At 36.3% G+C, this 17436-nt stretch overlaps 1 protein-coding gene across 1 annotated transcript; it reads right to left on the minus strand.

Annotated features, from left to right (window-relative positions):
- LOC127553846 (carbonyl reductase [NADPH] 1-like) lies at positions 1 to 11856 on the minus strand. Its single transcript, XM_051984890.1, has 3 exons — positions 11445 to 11856; positions 10422 to 10529; positions 1 to 1246 (listed from the first exon to the last, which is right to left on the minus strand). Exons 1-3 carry the CDS (start codon positions 11728 to 11730, stop codon positions 810 to 812), a joined length of 831 nt encoding a protein of 276 aa, XP_051840850.1. The 5' UTR covers positions 11731 to 11856; the 3' UTR covers positions 1 to 809.
- Positions 11857 to 17436: the final 5580 nt, after the last annotated feature.

Consider the following 17436-nt stretch of genomic DNA (forward strand, 5'->3'; position numbering starts at 1 on the left):
TTCTGATTATAAAGCCTTTATTCTTTCCACTGCTCTAATTGAGCTTGATTTGAGCTATAATTTCTCACAAAATAGAACATATATATAATTCTATATACAAAATTCTGTATATTTATTAAACACAAGTATACAGAATTAAATATATACATTTGTTGAACACAAAACTTTTTTTTTTTTTAAAGGAGTATGTTTAATTGAGTAACCTGCCAAGGTGCATTAATACCAGTCAAAAAATGCTAAAATTTACAAAATATCTTGGAAATTATAGTAGAAGCCTTATATTCCTATAGAAGGAAGCTTTGCAAAAGAGGTAGCTTGCAATATTGAGAAAGGTATTTTACCAGGTCACCCTGACAGCCTATAATGAATGGCCTAGTAAATATCCCAAAGCACAAGTGTCTCCCTTGAACCCCGTCTTATTGACCTGTTATACCAGAACTTCCCCAGCATAAGAAACCTTCACATATTATTTATTTCTGTGATGATGCAGATGATATGTAAAACTTGATTATGGATGACTAAAATTTCAGAGTACGTAATGATTTATTGGGAGTTTTTTGAAAACTTTTTATGCCACTTAGATGATCTGAATTTTGCCTTTTTTAAAATATATTACAAACACTTAATTATTATAAATCTGTTAGACTTATGTGAGAAGTAGGCAAATCAAAGAGAATATCTTATAGGAATTAGCTGTGATAACACAGCTACAAAATACTTTTATTTTTATTTCTTTCTAAATGTATTTTTAAATCAAACTCTAGATGTATAACATTCAAGTATTACTAAAATGGATTCACAAATTAAAATTACCATTTTTCAACCTTTTTCTCCATTACAAATTGGCCATGAGGTTCTGTAACATTTGGGGGTAACAGAGCTAAATAAACTGGGGTTTCAGCTCCTTCTTCTGGACTTTTGGTAGCCTTGGGCCCTGCCATGTCGGTTCTCACCCATCCTGGACAGCAGGCATTTAGAAGAATATTATCCCCCTTTCTCTGCTCATTCAGTTGCCTGGCATGGATTCTAGACAAGACAGTGACTCCAATCTTGGACACTCCATAAGCAGAGTTGGGCCATCCTTCCTTCTCGTGCACTCCCTTCTTTGTATCTTCCACAAACTTGTTCATGAGCCCCACCAGCTCGTCCTCTGTGATCGTGTTGCTCCGAAACTTCTGCTGCAGTTCTGGGCTGCAGTTTTTAAGAGAACGTAAGCTCACCATGCTGGAGACATTCACCACTCTACCTGCAATAAAACATACGAAGATATCCTTTGTCATGTTGTTTTCACAAAGCATTCTCTTAAAGAATTTAATTTATAGTTATTTCTTCATTAATTTTTGAGATACTGAGATGCATGTACATTTTTAATAGTTGAGGACGCAACTTTTTATTTTGGCAGGACAGGAAGCTATGGTTTGTTCACACTTCTAAAAATTTTATTTTCCAAAGGAATAATAAATGAAATAAATGGAAAAAAAACCGCACTTTCTATCTGCAGTACTTAATTTGTATATATGATCACAGATGGCAATAGTGTATGAAGAATTGAACTTATCAATATTTAATTAAAACTCTTCTGAAACAGTGAGAGGAAATTTCCTTTCAAACTGGTTATAAAATCATGAAATTAATCCAGAGAGCATATAGACCTTAGCCCTATGCATATCTTTGCATGTATCTTTCAAATGGCAAGAAGTACAAATGGCCGTGCTGATTTAAATGTATTTTCTTGCATGGGTAGTATGGTAAAAAATTTTATTGTCAGATAAAGGTGAAGCTAGTGTGGTCCTGTGAAAATCTGTATGGAGCTAGGACCATATCTACAGCCTGGCAAAGCATCACAGAGGGACACTGTGGAAAATGAATGAATGCTATATTCAAAATACACATTTTTTATTGTGAACCTATGGTCATTAATTATTATCATTTCCATACAAAGAGCATCTGCAACCACAATTCTATTACATACAACTTGTTTTTTTTTGTCTGAAGTTTCTTCTGCTTGCTTTTTTTTTTAAGTTAATTTTTCTTCATTTTGGAGGGGCTTTCTTTTTTTGCATCACTTTTTGCTGTATCTCCACAATACTCCCCCCTTCTAAAAGCATTCTCTTTAAAAAAAAATAGTCAAGCAAAATGAACTGATGTTGTATCGGGTTGTGTCTGGGACAAATATCTCATTCTGTATCCACAGTTCATGCCAAAGAGGTGAGATATGTAACTCACTAGTCTTCTTGGGAGCCATGATTAATTGTTCCACTGATAACAATACTTTTTCATCTTTTTTTACTTATGATTTTTAAGAGTTAATTTTCCTCTGTTGATATAAAAAATTATTTGAAAGTTATTTAAATATTCAGTAAGCTGTTACTAGGAAACTTACTGAGTGTTTAACAAAAATGCATAGGTTTCATATATATAATACACACTCATAACGCATATATACATATACACACAGATATATCTACATATATGCACACATACATGCATACACATATACTTATACACACATCTATATATATACATACTATGAGAAAGGTATTTTACATAGATATATATTGATATATATCTCAATCATGCAAATACTTATTTCAAACACTTGGGGAGAATCCCAGAGTGTAATAATTTATATGCAAAAATAGTAAGAACCAATGTGACATTTTTATGGGACTTTTAATGTAGATAAGGAAATGGAGTCTAGGAGTCAGATTATAAGTGCGTATTGGTCTCAATGGATCTGCCACTAAGCAAATGAGTGACCTTGATCAGAGTGCTGGAATTTTAAGGAATATTTTATTCTAAAGGAATATTCTAGGCAATAAAGGTAACTTATTTGAAAAGTAAAAAAGATGGCACGATCATTTCTGAAGTTCCTTTTGGTTACAATATTCTGCAATCCCTATGATCTTTCTAAACAGAAACTTTCCAAGCTGCCTTGTTACCATGATTTTACATGTAGCATCCCCTCTGGAAACCTCCTCAATTCACCTTCCGTTGGCTTGGACCCCGAGGATCACTGTTCTCCACAGCTTAGCTCCTTACTGCCAGGGCTGATGATGGCTCACTACCCAAAGTTCCCTTTTCTGCTGCCATGGATCATACTAATGGATTAACTCTTACTGGTTCACTCTACTTCCTCTAGGCCACTTGTCATTTATACCAAAGCTTCTTAAACCATAGGTTGCAAAATTACTATTGATTGTCAATAAATGTTTGACTTGTATACCTATTTTATAAGCCTACATATCCAAGGTCATGTAAAAATTTCTCTGGAGAAAAGGGGTTGCTGGTAGAAAAAATTTAGGAGATGCTACTTTACATCACTTAAGCACCAGCTGGCAATCCTCAGCTGAGGGATTCTTAGAAGGATGGAGGGTCCCCGTCCTGGGGCTGGCAGAAGCCTCTTTAGGCATTTCATCCCTTCATGTCAAGGTCCTTAGACTTAGCCTTTCCCAGGACAGGCCTGGGTTCTGTCAGAGACCTCACCTAAAGTTAGGACAACCATCTAATACATTTCCCAAGCTTGGTCACAACTAGGCAATGATGATTTGCCTATTACTGAACAGTTTGGGGTTTCAAAGTTTCTCCAGTTCTTTAAAATCAGAAAGATCACCATCTTTTGTGGTCTTTGTACCTCTTTTCAGTAAAACTTCCTCTCCTCTGCCTCCCCACTCTCACTATAAAAGAAAATAAATTCTAGAGTGTCTCATTCATAGGCACATTAAGAAATAAAAATAAGAGTAATTTTTCAAAAAGAAAAATTTATTGAGCACATAACATTTTTAGTATCATGAAGTTGTTAAATGTTTACCAGAGCACAGCTAAATAAACTATTTCTTGTCAACCAACAGTTTTTTTCCCTCATTAGTTTTTAAGAGAGATACTCATATTATATGCAACTTTTTGCTTTGGATATGATTGAGATCTAAGAAGGCTGATTCTCAGAGAACAATGGAATTAAAATCTTGTAGGCATGTTTAACATGAATAAAAATCTCCTTTTATTTCCTGTCTTTTTTTCTAAGCTCTCTATTCCATCTATGGTTTCCCCCCCTCATCTCTGGTTATCCAAGTCCAATCTATCCAATAGGGCAATTTTTTCCAATCACAACCCCTTTTCACCCAAGAAATTTTTACATGGCCCCAGATATACAGGTATACAAATAAAACATTTATGCATAATAAATCATAATTTAACAATCCCCAATTCACTTATGAGACCCCATATAAGATTGTGAACCACAGTGTAAGAAGGTAGGTTCTGGAGGCCAAGCTCAAATAAATCTTTCTTCACATATCTGACTATGGTTCCAGATGATAATTGCTACTAAGCCCATTTCCCAAGGAAAAAAGGAACCTCCATGTTCTAAAATATACTCAGCAGCTCTTTTCATGGTGGCAAAGAATTGAAGGGAAGTTTTGACTGGGAAATGGCTGAACAAGTTGTGGTACATGACTTTGATAGAATACTACTGTGACATAAGAAATGATTAGCTCAGTGATCTTAGAAAAACAGAGACTTGCATAAAAAACAGTGAAATGAGCAGAACCAAGAGAATGTATGGCGTAACAATATTGTTTTAGAAACAATTTTGAAAGAATATTTTACTTTGACTATTATAAACAGCCAAATTAACTGCAAAAGACATAGGGAGGAAGACTCTATCTTTACCCAGAGAAAGAACTGAAAAATAACGTATGTATAGAATGGTTTCACATATATTTTAATATACATATACACACATCTATAGGGAGGAGATGAGGTAGGGAGAAGGAAAAAAGAAAGAAAAGTTAATAACTTTATTATGTAATTAAAAGGAATAGTAAATTTTACGCAATAGATTTGCAATTTCATATAAAATCATTTTTTCTATTGTTATAAAAAATGAATTATAGTACTCAAATATTATTTTGTATTGTTACATTTTATGTATTTTTGGTACCCTTCTCATTGTACCTAACACAGGTGTTAAAAGAAAAAAAAATCTATTGAATGAATAACACTGGCTCATGGTGGGTTAGTGGATCAGTCTATAGTGTTACATAAAAGAAAAAGAAAAGCAAATCAGAAATTTCATTTTTGCTATAATTATCCTTTGAATAACCAAACTTTGGGACAGACTAAAACAAACATTTAAATATACAAAGGAATTTTTGTCAAAATCACAAACTATTAAGGTTTTTAATAGCTTTTTAAAAGATAATCTAGTCTGACTAAGCTTTTAGGAAAGCATATTTCAAAGGTTCAGAGAAAAGAAATGAGGATTCCATGGATGAAAGTATTTTTTAAAAAGTCAGCCTAGGAGACATACAAATGATTGAGAAAGAAATTCTGAAGATGCAATAGCACCACAATTCTTATGAGTAGGAAAAAAATGGGATCTGTCTTAAAAGACCAAATTGGATGTATAGGGAACTCACTAATCAAATCAAGATTTTGAATAAAAATATACAGATGATTGCTAGAGTGTAGCACGGTCTATAAAAATAGTGTTAGCAATGTTCCAAGTTCAGAATGAGCTAGAACTGGGTGAACGAAGGTAGGAAAGTTTGTTTTTTTGGTTCAATTCAACAGAGGAAAATCAAAGAAGAAATAAGACCTTTGCTCAGAATGATTAGTTTCTGTCTATGGTACATAGGTGAATGCCTTTTTACACTGGAAATGACAGGGAAAAAAATGGGGGGACAGCTGATTACCAAGAAAAGGACCCTGGCAAGCTAGAATCCTGGCTGAATCTACTAAAAGGAAATTCATGATTGGGGAGGCATTTTTATAAAAGTTCTGAAAAATTCAGGGGTTTTAATGGATTACAAGTTTACTAAGTGAATTAGCAGTGTGATATAGCAACTAAAAAAACGTCTAAGAATGGGGAAGGGATCAGTTCAGTGCTGTTACTAGGGATGGGAGCAGTGTGTAGTGTTCGAGATACACACAGGACACAGGATAAAGTGTATCTACATTATTGTAGAGGCTGAAACTATGGAATCAATGCACTGATGTCGGGACTGCTGAGCGCTTGAGGCTAAGTACTGATTGGACAATACTCTACCGGCATATGCTTGGAAAATGGTCCTTCCCACTATCTGTACTGGCTCAATGACTGGTGTAGAGAGGATTGTAGGAGGGACTAGGGGGAGAAGGTGGTGGGGTTGCTTCAGCTTCCATCCTGTTCAGTCCTGCTTCTGGGGCCAAGAATAAAGATTGAGGACTTTTGCTTATTCTGACTCTGGCTGATTCTGAGGTATCCTGGGTGCTAGCGTGGTCATTACACATTATTAACATTTTTCTATCATCTTAAGTCTAGAAAATCCACAATAAATCAAGCTGTGATTTCTAACATCTGCTGATTTCCAAAGTGTAAATGTTTATGAAAACTGAGCAATCAGCTTGGGTTCAAACTGGCTCCAGCACAACCCTATCCACCTGGAAACCTGTGTAGTTTGCGCTATATTTTTTTGGCATATTGCTATTCTGAGTATTCAACTCTCTGGAGACTTAGGAAATGAAACCATCTGATTATTTAAAATATCACTGGCCTCTAGGAAGAAATCATTTGTACAATGTTCTCTCATGCAGGTCCTCAGTCTTACTCCAAAGACTGCCTTATAACTCATCTGAATGGAGACCAGCTACCTTACACCGTTGTCTTATTCTAATCAGTATTTTTTTTAAACAAACTTTTAAAAAAATTGCTGTTAAACTTTATACTTTCTTTAGCTAAATACATAAAAGGGGAATGTGCTTTTCTGATGAGAAATATGACTTTAATGACAAATATTCTCTTTCCTTCTCTCCTCTCTCAATTCACTACAGAAAAAAAAAAGATATATTTAAGACTGAGCGGGATAGATGAAAATTTTATAGAGTCACTATGATAAATTTTTTAAAACCTTAGGCCTGTTTCATTTACCAAAAATCATCTGACTTAGAAACAGGAACTCCAAGTCTCCCTCCACTGAAAGCTACTGTGAGACTGTCACATCCAGCAGGAGTTATATCAAATAAGCCTGTAAATGCTTTTTATGATTTTGTGCTGGTTAATTTAAAAATAACATTAAATTGGCATGTGTGTTAAAATTGGACACTTAATTGATTGTGATATAGATTGGTTCTGTTCTACCTGAACTGATGAGCCAGTGGGTTCTTTCTGAGACTGTAGAAGCCAAATTTGGTTTATGTCATACCCTAAATGTTATTAGAATATAAACTAAAAAATTAACAGGAGGTGGAAAAAGTGTTAAAGAATCTGTTGTTATTATCAGCTTTACTAATTCAGTAAATGTAATTTAGGAAATTGGGTATTTCTACCCCTACTTGTGAATAAAGAGGAAATTACAGCTGACCATTTGGCTGTTACTTATGAAAATTCTAAGACTGTTCATTATGTTAAAATCTACAGTTGATAATTACTGTAGGTGTAGAACAAAAGCAAAAATGAGATTAATAGTTACTGGAGTGTAGAGATCCTCAATCTGTTAATTAGTCAGGAGTTTCAGGAATAGAAGTCACTTCTATATATGGATAGATGTAAATACCAGCGGTGGGAATAACTTGTCAAGTTTCAGAATTAAAATGTATCCTCTTTTGGCAGAATATGAATGGCAGAGAGAAGGAAGGTTTAAAAAATCCCCACTTAAAATCAATCTGAAAAATCCAGAGAATGTGGTGTGTGTGTGTTAAATAATACACTATATCACTGAAGGGAAAAATAAGATTGCAATCAGTAATAAGTGGACTTGTAAAGGATGGGACTAATATCCCTATTTTGTCCTTTAAATCAAATGAGATTTATGGATTAAAACAATCTTAGGGCAGTAAACAATTTAGTGACATGTTAGAGAGTATCAGAAGGGATTAAGGGAGGCTGGCTCCAGAATATTCAAGTTAGATTTTACTGAAAGGATGCTAGTAGGAAAACTGAGGTATTTATTGGTTATAATGGGCCATCGGATAGGATGGGTGGACAATTTCCCCTGAGCTCTGCTATTTTGTGAGGTTAGTAGAATAATATTAGAATAAGTTATACCTAGGTATGGACTGCTAAGGATTATTGAATTCTGATAATGGAATATACTTTACCTCTAAAGTTTTATGAGAAATAAGGAAAAGGGAAGGGGGACTTCAAATTGAGTACATCTGCCCTCATCAGGGAAAGTGAAAAGGAATCTGGTTTTTAAGAAACAGATTACTAAATTGTTGTTAGATGCTAAATTGTTTTGGACCAAATGTTTGCCTATTGCTTTGTTAAAAAATTAAATTTGTCTCCAGAAGAGTTCTGGGGCTTTCCTCATATGAGATGGGGGAAAAGAGAAATACCTTCCTTTGAAACAAAGAATAAGGTTCCTCTCTCCCCATCCCCCCAAGCAATTGGGGTTAAGCGACTTGCCCAGGGTCACACAGATAAAAAGTGTTAAGTATCTAAGATCAAACTTGAACTCAGCTCCTCCTGACTTCAGGGCTGATGCTCTATCCACTACACCACCTAGCTGCCCCAAAGAATAAGATTTTAAGAATTTTATACTGGAAGTTCCTTATCCTTTTCAGCTCTTGGGAAATAACTGGGCCAGACAACACCTTTGGAGTTTCTCATTCCAGGAGACTGGGTGCCTTTTAAATTGTGGAAGGCTCAGAGTGAGAAGGACCTTATCAAATGTTACTGGTGACCATGGTCCAGAGGCTGAGAAGAGATAAGACTTTCTACCAAGGTTGGAGGACTTGGGGAAAAATCTCAAGAATGGACTGTCGAGGATAATTTGTAACCTATAAAAATGGACTTTGTGCCAGGGCAATTAATGTTTTAGTGGGGTAGGGAGGTATATCAAAGAATACTTCTCAAAGAAAAATCCTAAGGATAGTTGGAGTGAACAGGTAGAAACATCAAGTTCAGCCCTTCCTCTGGGACCCTTGTTGATCCCCCTATTTAAAAGATTAAATACTATGCTTCTTAAAACCATCTTGTCAGCTCTGGGAAAGGAGTCTGTTTAGATTTTACAGTTTCCAAACAAGGAATAGGTTTATTAATAATACAGCAGTTTGTTACATATAAAAATGATTTATGTTTCTTTATGCCAGAATGAGTTTTTAGTACAAAGAAAAGGGGTCAAAATATATTAAATATAATCTCTTATGATTATGTAAAATTTAGTAAACTGTTTTAATTGGTTGTATTGTCATCTTAAAGCTGTACCCATTGTTTAAAGGAATTCTGAGAATAGTAGTTTATGCCCTTGTCCCTTTGAATGTTTCTACTATAGACAACATACAATTTAGAATTTTTCTATTTATTGAACATTTTAAAAGCAAAATGATTTTTGCAACGTTGGACTTAAAACCATCTACTTAGATATGAAAGATAAGCTGTGAACTTCCTCAAATGAATCTCTTACTGTTATCAATGTAAGATCATAGTCAATTCTTATTTAGGATATGTGATCCTTAAGAGATAATTCATCTGAAGCTTTAATTAATGAGATTTGCTATTTGAGATAAAAGCTCCTGGGACTGTAGCTGATATTATTTGGAGTTTTAAATTCAGCTATGATTATTTGATGGATCAACTCAGTAATCCATCTGAAAGGAATATGCCACAGCTACTTAGAAGAGTATGATCCTCCATAGTTACAAGTGGAAATAAGTATCTGGGCAAGAGCTGTGAGGACAATCTTGCCCCCTCCACTTAAGATGGGTTCCTTCTGACTTGATTCTCCAGTGGTGTTTTTCTGAATAAGAACCCACCTGATTATTCCCGAGTGTGGCTATAAGGTGGAATTGTTGCTAGATGATTAAATGAAAACTGCCTCTCTTTGCCTTTCTGCTTGTTGGGAGGGAAACACCTTTTCTTGCAAGATCATAATAAAATTTCTTTCTGCTTCTACCTTGAGAAATCTTGATTTATTTGAGCCAGTGGTCTTTGTCCCACACAAGACTGGTAGTAAGGTGGGGGGCTACAGTTACCAATGAGGAGATCTTATTCAGAGGAAAAAACTTCCTCTAAAAGTATGGGGATGTCCCAAGCAGCATTTTCCAAATCATTTAAAATTAATATATCCCCTTCTTAATTCCTAAATTCTTTATCTTTTGTAGGGAGAGAAATCTTGATGCAGAGATTTGGTTTTTTTGTTTTTTCTTTTTTTTGCTAAGTCATACTTCACATAATTTAGCCAAACATTTCCCAATCTCCTTGAATTAAAAGGGAGGAACCATGTAACCTACATAGAAGTGGGAGTGGCATTAGAGATTATCAAATCTAATTTCTCCTTTACAACTGTTAGAATGAAGGCCTAGACCTTTGGAATAAGTCAAAGACATTATTTTTTTTAGAATTGGAGCCAGAACTTACTGTTTGGTTTACTACATTTGATAGCTCTAGATCTTTCCTTTTTGTACACACAAGGGTAGTGTTTTGAATTTCAAATATTTACCTTGGGGCTTTATCAGAGGCAGTAATTCTGCAGATACAGCTCGGGTACCAAAAAAGTTGGTTTTCATTGTCACCTCAGCTTGAACAGGAAAAGGTGTGGTATCGGCAACTAAGAAAAAAAAGGTGGAAGAGGCAAAAGAAAATGAAGAATAATTGAAACAGTAATCAAATTGAGCATCTCTATTTGTAAAGCAAAGAAATTACACAGGTAGTTAATATCTGAAGCTACAGTTGAACTCCAGTATTCCCGACTTCAGACCTTGTGCTCTTATCTACTGGAACACTTAAAAGAGTTGAAAGAAAAAACGAAAACTCCATCAAAATATCCAGACTAGTCAGTGCATTACCTAAGCATAGTCAGAGGCTAAAACTTCCGGAGAGAGCATACATATAAATGCCATCTGTGATTACATAAGATGTACTTGGAGATATCCAATAACATTACCAATAATTTGACACCTTGGGAAATCCAGAAACCTGAGAGTTACATCAATATGCTTTGTAAAGTACAAATATTCAACAACTTCACAAGGACTTACGGAAAAAATTATGTGCAAACAAAAACACCACCGGGGATATAATACAAAGTAAGGGCCTTGTTTGCACTCTACTAGAAGGCTACGACACCTCCATCAGTAAGTCACTAGGAGATATAAACTAAATAATAGAAATTTCTCGAGTTGGAGAGCTGGGCCCGTAATGAATAATAGTTGAGCTCAAATTAGGTCCCAGATACTTACTAGCTGTGTGACCTTAGGCAAGTCACTTAACCTGTTTGCCACCGATTCTCCAGAAAACCCGCAAACCACTCCAGTATTTCTGCCAAGAAACCCCCATGGGCAGTAAGATCCATCCATCACGGAGAGTAGGAGAATGCAATTAGCAACCCAGGACTATTACCAACTTTGAATTCTAAGTCACTTACCCCAAAGACCTTTTTTTTTCCCCCTGGAGTAAGTTTTACTGTCAGTATAATCAATTTTAGTGACTTCCATTTACAAACGGTCTCACCCCCTTTTCCTACCTTTGAAGGCCATTCCAGCATTGTTGATAAGCAAATCCACACCCCCGTAACGCTCCTTGAGAAATTTCCCCAGGGTCTGAATGCTCTGCAGGTCATCGATGTCCAACTGGTGGAAAAGAGGGTTCAGCCCCTCGTCCTTCAGCTTCTTCACAGCGTCCTGGCCCCGGGTCACATCCCTGGAGGTGAGAATCACGTCCCCGGAGAATTTCTTGCACAGATCGCGCACGATGGCGAAGCCGATCCCCTTGTTACTCCCGGTCACCACGGCCACTTTGTTGGAAGACATGGCTGGGCTGCGGTGCAGGGCAGGAAATCCAAAACCGTGCCTAGGGGAACTTAGTGCTCCGGGAAACGCAAGGCGGGAGGGAAAGCGAGCGTTAATGCCCGAGCCGCAAGTGGGAACAGGCACCGGTTCTAAAGCCCATATACGCAGGCGCAGCTCCTCCCGCCGGAGGCCTACTGGCTGAGCCTGAATGCGTAACTTCCCAAGTTCTCTTCTCCGCCTCAGTACTTGTCTGTTTTTCTCCTCTGAAGTTCCAGGTGAAGCGGGGAGAAAAGCAAAAAACAAACAACCCCCCACCCCACCCCCAACCTTTAAAAAGGTTGATACATTTTCTTTTATCTCCCTCTGTCGCTCTCTTGGGATAATTATTTAGCTCATAAATATTTTTGGTAGTTTTACTGCTATAAACTAGACCCCTTCTGCACTCATTTACTTATTGATCTCTTCTCAGCTTCAGCTATAAATGGTTTAATTTGATTGAATTTCATACTAATTATTATAGACTTGGTTTTTATTTTGGTAAACCTAGCTTTTTTTATTCTTATTAGTGAGGTGATATTTTTCAAAATTCATCATAACATTTTATAAATAACTTGGCAAATAACTCCTTTGCTATTTTTTAATTTGTAGAAAAGTCTGATTGTTAATGAGTTCCATAATTATTGATATCATGTAAATACTTGGAGTAATTTAATTACCAAAGGCAAATAAAAGAATTTCACATGGTATATTAAAAATATCAATATCATTTCTCCCTTGATGATTTCATCTTATTTTTTTTTTTTTTTTTTTTTTTTTTTATAATAAATTTTATTTTATTTAATAATAACTTCGCATTGACAGAATCCATGCCAGGATAATTTCTACACGACATTATCCCTTGCAATCACTTATGTTTCGTTTTTTCCCCTCCCTCCCTCCTCCCCCCCCCCCCAGGATGGCAAGCAGTCCTATATATGCTAAACATGTTGCAGTATATCCTAGATACAATACATATTTGCAGAACCAAACAGTTCTCTTGTTGCACAGGGAGAATTGGATTCAGAAGGTAAAAATAACTCGGGAAGAAAATCAAAATTGCAAATAGTTCACATTCATTTCCCAGTATTCCTTCTTTGGGTGTAGCTGTTTCTGTCCATCATTTCTCCAATGAAACTCAGTTAAGTCTCTTTGTCAGAGAAATCCACTTCCATCAGAATACATCCTCATACAATATCGTTGTCGAAGTGTATAATGATCTCCTGGTTCTGCTCATCTCACTTAGCATCAGTCCATGTAGGTCTCTCCAAGCCTCTCTGTATTCATCCTGCTGGTCATTCCTTACAGAGCAATAATATTCCATAACGTTCATATACCACAATTTACCCAGCCATTCTCCAATTGATGGGCATCCATTCATTTTCCAGTTTCTAGCCACTACAAACAGGGCTGCTACAAACATTTTGGCACATACAGGTCCCCTTCCCTTTTTTAGTATCTCTTTGGGGTATAAGCCCAATAGAAACACTGTTGGATCAAAGGGTATGCACAGTTTGATAACTTTTTGGGCATAATTCCAGATCGCTCTCCAGAATGGCTGGATTCGTTCACAACTCCACCAACAATGCATCAATGTCCCCGTTTTCCCGCATCCCCTCCAACATTCATCATTGTTTTTTCCTGTCATCTTAGCCAATCTGACAGGAGTGTAGTGATATCTCAGAGTTGTCTTAATTTGCATTTCTCTGATCAATAGTGATTTGGAACACTCTTTCATGTGAGTGGTAATAGTTTCAATTTCTTCATCTGAAAATTGTCTGTTCATATCCTTTGACCATTTATCAATTGGAGAATGGCTTGATTTTTTATAAATTTGAGTCAGTTCTCTATATATTTTGGAAATGAGGCCTTTATCAGAACCTTTAATTGTAAAGATGTTTTCCCAGTTAGTTACTTCCCTACTAATCTTGTTTGCATTCGTTCTGTTTGTACAAAGGCTTTTTAATTTGATATAATCAAAATTTTCTATTTTGTGATTGGTAATGGTCTCTAGTTCATCTTTGGTCACAAATTTCTTTCTCCTCCACAAGTCTGAGAGATAAACTATCCTATGTTCTTCTAATTTATTTATAATCTCGTTCTTTATGCCTAGGTCATGGACCCATTTTGATCTTATCTTGGTATGTGGTGTTAAGTGTGGGTCCTTGCCTAATTTCTGCCATACTAATTTCCAGTTATCCCAGCAGTTTTTATCAAATAATGAAAATGATTTCATCTTATTTATAAGCTTTTTTGTGTGTGTGAAGAGTGATGTGTATGAGTGAATTGTTTTTATGAGTGAAGTATGTTTTTTGTCACATATACATTAATGAGCATTGTCAGAGAATTCTGTATATGACAATGCTCATTAATGTATATGTGACAAAAACAATTGATGATTTTGGAATGCCCTGAGCAAATCCCAAGATGTTGAGTGCTTAATGAGAGAAGACAGTTGTGAAATAGCTTTACACTAATTTGATTTTTTTTTCTGTTAAAGAAAGCTGGAAATTGATGATTTAAAGGGAAGTTATTGGATTGTAAATAAAATAATCATCAAAATTTTTTTTAAAAAAACCCTTGTTTTCCCCTTGTTTCTCTCCCCCTCCTTCCCCTATTTTCTCTCTAATTTAGCTCCTAGGAGTTTTAGTTCAACACCCAGGTGTGGTGGCAGAACAGTAAGTTGCATATCTGGAAAACTGCCAGGATACACAAAGAATTAGTGGAAAATATCTTGGGAAATTTTTCTCTATGATAGATTAAGAGTTTACCCCATGTGAGATAAAGCATTAGCAAGCATTTATGGAGTGCCTACTATGTGGCATTAAAGCAGATACAGGAAATGATTCTTGCATGGGGTGGGATTTGTGCTGACACTTTACAAAAGTTGGAACTTATTTAGGAAGAAGTGAGGAGGAAGAAAGTTCTGAGTCTGGGGGACCCGGAGTGCTCAAGCAGGGAGATTAGAAGTTTGGAAAACATGGAGTTTGGAAACACAAGAAAGCCAGTGTACCAGGAGAGGACCGAAGTGTTAAAAGAAAAAAAAAAAAAAGATTGCAAAAGAAGGGTAAGGCCTGGTTCTGAAGGGTTTTAAATACTACATAAAGGAGTTTATATTCGATCTTGGAAATAATATTGTAATTGACTTCACATCTATTATGGATATATTGCTTGTCTTCTCAATGAGGAGCAGGAGGGAGAAAAATTTCAAAAAAGAATGCCAATTTAAAAAAATATAACCAGGAAATATTTAATGAAATAATTTACATCTTAAAAAGAAAAGAAAAAAAATAATAGTGCAATCTTTTGAGAAGCAAAAAAAAAAATCACCTGTCCTTTAGGAAGATCACTGAGTGAAAGATGAGATTGAAGAGACTCCAAGAGAGAGACCTCAATTAGGAGGCCAATAGTTCAGATAAGAGGCAATGGTCTGAATTAAGATGGTAGTTATGGGATTGGAGAGAAAGGGACACAGAGATCTGGTGAAAGAAAAAATAAAAGAATTTGGCAACAGATTGAATATGGAGAAGTAGTGAGAGTGAGAAGTCATTCTGTTATTTGTCCTTCCTTCTAGAAGAGATCCAAGGTATCAGGAAGTTGATGTAATGATAGGCAAGTGAATTGGATTTAAGTGAGGGAAGGTTGTGCAAGGTCACCTGCCTCACTTTCTCCTCCAGAATCATGTGGGTCCAGGGGCCAGATATTGATCAGGAACACTGGAGATGACCTTGGGTGAAATGAGATATGAAGGCCTTTTTTGAACTAGGTTCTTTAACAGGTTTCAGTTTGAATGAGAGCATACTTATTCAATGATTAAGGGTAAAGCAACTTAGGTAAGGAATGGCCTCTTTTACTTAGTCAAGAAAAAAAACAATCTAAATAAATAGATAAATCTATTAGAGGAAGACCTACTGAAGTTGCAAAACTTGGTTGACACCAGTAGTCTGCAATACACCAAACTCTTTTGCACTTACAACATATAGTTATCAGAGAAAGTTAAAATTGTCAAAAAGTAATCACTTTTTGACAAACACTTGTGAAAGTGTGCCTGTTCACTATTAGGCTCTTTATTGATAAAGCCCTTGATTTGTTATATCTTAAAGGTTTTTAATAGATAATGTGTGGGTCAGAAACCATTTAATAAAAAAAGGCTGGAGAGATCTTTAGAAGCAAAGCAAAAGAGGAAGCTAGGAGCATAGTAAAAGCCTGTACGGCTTGCCTTCCTTTCCACGCTCCTACACTGCCTCCAGGGAAGAACCCTTGTGGTCTGAGACCCAATGAAATCTGGCAAATGGATGTGACCCATTATAAACCTTTCGGTCGTCTGTCTTTTATCCATGGTGTGGTAGACACCTTGTCAGGATTCACTTTTGCCACACCAGCAGCAAAAGAGACAGCCCGAGTGGTCATTGAATTCCTCATTCAAGCATATGCCATTATGGGTGTGCCACAAGCAATAAAAACAGACAATGGTCCTGCATATACCTCTAAACATTTTGCACACTTTTGTGCACAGTATAAGATTTTATACACCACTGACATACCCCTTAATCCTCAAGGACAGGCAATAGTAGAAAGAAGAAAGAGGGACATTAAGACGCTGCTCCAAAAATAAAAGAAAGGGGGAGCCACAGGTAACCCTAGAGAACTACTAAATCTAACCCTTTGTACTATTAACTTCTTGATTTTTGACAAAGATGCACTGGCTCCGGCAGACGGGTTTTATAACCCACCAAGAGAGCAGTGTCCAATGCGAACAGCTCCACTATCTTTAGATAATCGCCAGGTGATGTGGAGAGACCCAGAAAGTGGTGAATGGAAGGGACCAGATAGGTTAACTGCTTGGGGGAGAGGGTTTGCTTGTATCTTCACAGATGTAGAAGTAATCAGATGGGTGTCAACGAGCCGTATTCGCCTTGTCCATCGCAGAGAAATGGAGCAGACCCTTGAAATGAAGGAGAAGACCCAAGAAACATCAGATGGTTCTATCTCTGACTGTGCCCACCACTGAAAGAACGTGGCAGTTATGGCGTTTGACTCATGGACATCGAAAATTGTTGGACTTGAAAACCCTCAGGAATCATTGGATTCTTTGAGACATGATAAGACTGTTGTAGGACTTGAAAACCCTCAGGAATCATTGGATTCTCTGAAACATAAGATTGTTGTAGGACTTGAAAACTCTCAGGAATCATTAGATTTCTGAGAAATAAGATTGTTGTAGGACTTCAAAACTCTCAGGAATCATTGGATTTCTGAGAAATGATAAGATTGTTGTAGGACTTGAAAACCCTTAGGAATCATTGGATTCTCTGAAACATAAGATTGTTGTAGGACTTGAAAACTCTCAGGAATCATTAGATTTCTTAGAAATAAGATTGTTGTAGGACTTCAAAACTCTCAGGAATCATTGGATTCTCTGAGACATAAGATTGTTGTAGGACTTGAAAGCCCTCAGGAATCATTGGATTTCTGAGAAATGATAAGACTTTTGCTGGACTTCAAAAACTTGGGGGGATCATTGGATTCCCTGATATATTAAGCAATGGACAATAGAGATTGTTTTGGACTATCTCTTGGCTGCTGAAGAAGGTGTATGTGTGACTGCTGTTTACATACTCTCCTTCTAGGACTTCTGGCAATCTTTTACATCATAATGTTGATTTATATTGTTTGTTATACCATTACTTG

This window comes from Antechinus flavipes, chromosome 3 (genome assembly GCF_016432865.1).
Source record: "Antechinus flavipes isolate AdamAnt ecotype Samford, QLD, Australia chromosome 3, AdamAnt_v2, whole genome shotgun sequence".
NCBI lineage: Eukaryota > Metazoa > Chordata > Mammalia > Dasyuromorphia > Dasyuridae > Antechinus > Antechinus flavipes.

Bases quoted from the DNA above. Each gene is read 5' to 3' on its own strand.
- LOC127553846 (XM_051984890.1), bottom strand. From the start codon at position 11,730: ATGTCTTCCAACAAAGTGGCCGTGGTGACCGGGAGTAACAAGGGGATC. The intron at 10,530-11,444 runs GTAGGAAAAGGG...TTTTTTTCTTAG, and splicing joins TGCTGGAATGGCCTTCAAAG to TTGCCGATACCACACCTTTT. The intron at 1,247-10,421 runs GTAAATATTTGA...GTTTTATTGCAG, and splicing joins GCCTCTGATAAAGCCCCAAG to GTAGAGTGGTGAATGTCTCC.